General features: G+C 39.9%; 1 protein-coding gene across 1 annotated transcript; it reads left to right on the top strand.

Moving 5' to 3' along the window:
* Window positions 1-398: 398 nt before the first annotated feature.
* On the top strand, window positions 399-1,083 carry LOC131078321 (putative germin-like protein 2-3). The gene is made up of 2 exons (XM_058015989.1): window positions 399-456; window positions 551-1,083. The coding sequence occupies exons 1-2, from the start codon at window positions 399-401 to the stop codon at window positions 1,081-1,083; spliced, it is 591 nt and encodes a 196-aa protein (XP_057871972.1).
* The last annotated feature ends 689 nt before the right edge of the window (window positions 1,084-1,772 follow it).

Genomic DNA, 1,772 nt, shown 5'->3' with positions numbered 1-1,772 from the left:
AAGAATACGTCTAAGGCAGGAGGTAAGCTGATCTTCAGATAAGCATATGCAGCAGAAGATAGAAAATTTCAACGATAATGAAAGAATGGTGAGAATACATCTGCGGTAGCAGGTGAGATAGCCATATGCTGCAGCAAGACTTACTCTGACGTATCGAAAAGAGCAACAACTCTGGAAGTATATTATTATAATATTACAAGGATTGGTGATTTAATATACGGAGTGAAGATGAATTAGTCATAAGGTTTGGGCTATATAAAGCTTGTAATGGGCTTGTAACACACATTCATATCCTTCTGAGCTCTTGTACTATCTGCGTTTCTATTATAATGGCTAACCGAATGATTTACTTCACACTGGGACTTTTTCTGTTGATATGTTGTTACAGCGACAGGGTCATGGCAGGGGATTCCGATCCCTTGCAAGATTTCTGCGTTGCAGATGAGGAAAGCAAAGGTGAGTAAAAAACTTTATACATAAACAATGGTAATGATTTGCTTATTAGACGAGTCGAGTTAGTAATAGATTGATTTGATTTTGCTTTAAACAGTTTTGGTGAACGGGTTCGTTTGCAAAGACCCAATGCAAGTTTCAGCAGACGACTTCTTCTTCCGGGGACTTGGGCAGGCAGGGAACACCGACAATGATGTGGGCTCCAACGTAACGATGGCGAACGTTAAACAGATACCAGGCCTCAATACGTTGGGAATATCGTTGGTCCGCATCGACTACGCAGTGGGTGGAATAAATCCTCCTCACACACACCCAAGAGCCACCGAAGTTCTTGTTTTACTGGAAGGCCAGCTTCTTGTGGGTTTCATTGACACCAACAACAAGTTTTTCAGCAAAACGTTGGAGAAGGGAGATGTGTTTGTGTTTCCAAAGGCACTTGTGCATTTCCAGCAGAATGTGGGGCATGAAAATGCGGTGGCCATATCTGCATTGAGCAGCCAGCTTCCGGGAGTTCAGACAATCGCCAACTCTCTGTTTGCAGCGGATCCTCCTCTCCCAGATTCCGTATTGGCCAAGGCCTTCCGCATCACACAGGAAGTTGTGGATTACATTCAGAAGAAATTCGCATAAGAATTTGCTGTGTTCTATCAAACAAAACAATCAAGAGGGGACCAAGTCTTTCCCAAATTCTTTTTCCTTGCCGTTCAATAAAACAATCTTTCTAGAGTTATTGCCGTCCTCTTCTGCTATTCATAGCATCTGTTTTGAACATGACTATATCCTCCGCATATTCCAAAGATGAAGGATTAATTTGAAGCATCTGAAGGCATTTATGAATATTTTATACAAGAGCATCCTTGTATTAGGTATACATTCATTTGCAACATGTTAACAATATATTCTTTAACATAAATATTGCAGGAACAACAACAAACAAAGTGCTTGACTTGGATAGAATGAGTAACACTATAATTCTTGCATGCCAATCTGTCAAGGGTGTTCTTTAACATAGTCTTAACCTCATTTTAGGTCTGACATAAAAGGTGAATGGTTTGGAAGTAGGAAATAGTTATTGGGAAATATAATTAGTAGTTGTTCTTCAAATCACCCTCACAATCATCCAATGCTTCAAGACTCCCCATCAAAGAAGTCATTCCAGAAGGTTAGGGACTCTCCTCAAGATAAGAATGATTGCTCTAATAAATGTAGTATACCTTCGATGGAATGCAACACGGTTTCATTATGTCTAAATTCCAAGAAAATCCGTAGAACTAGAATATCCATTGCATCCAATATCGCAATATTTGATCGGGGATAAT

Source organism: Cryptomeria japonica, unplaced genomic scaffold (genome assembly GCF_030272615.1).
Source record: "Cryptomeria japonica unplaced genomic scaffold, Sugi_1.0 HiC_scaffold_1898, whole genome shotgun sequence".
Classification (NCBI taxonomy): Eukaryota; Viridiplantae; Streptophyta; class Pinopsida; order Cupressales; family Cupressaceae; genus Cryptomeria; species Cryptomeria japonica.
The sequence above is the reverse complement of the archived record's forward strand: the minus strand, read 5'-3'. Positions and strand labels throughout refer to the sequence as shown.

Bases quoted from the DNA above. Each gene is read 5' to 3' on its own strand.
- LOC131078321 (XM_058015989.1), top strand. From the start codon at position 399: ATGGCAGGGGATTCCGATCCCTTGCAAGATTTCTGCGTTGCAGATGAG. The intron at 457-550 runs GTGAGTAAAAAA...TGCTTTAAACAG, and splicing joins TGCAGATGAGGAAAGCAAAG to TTTTGGTGAACGGGTTCGTT.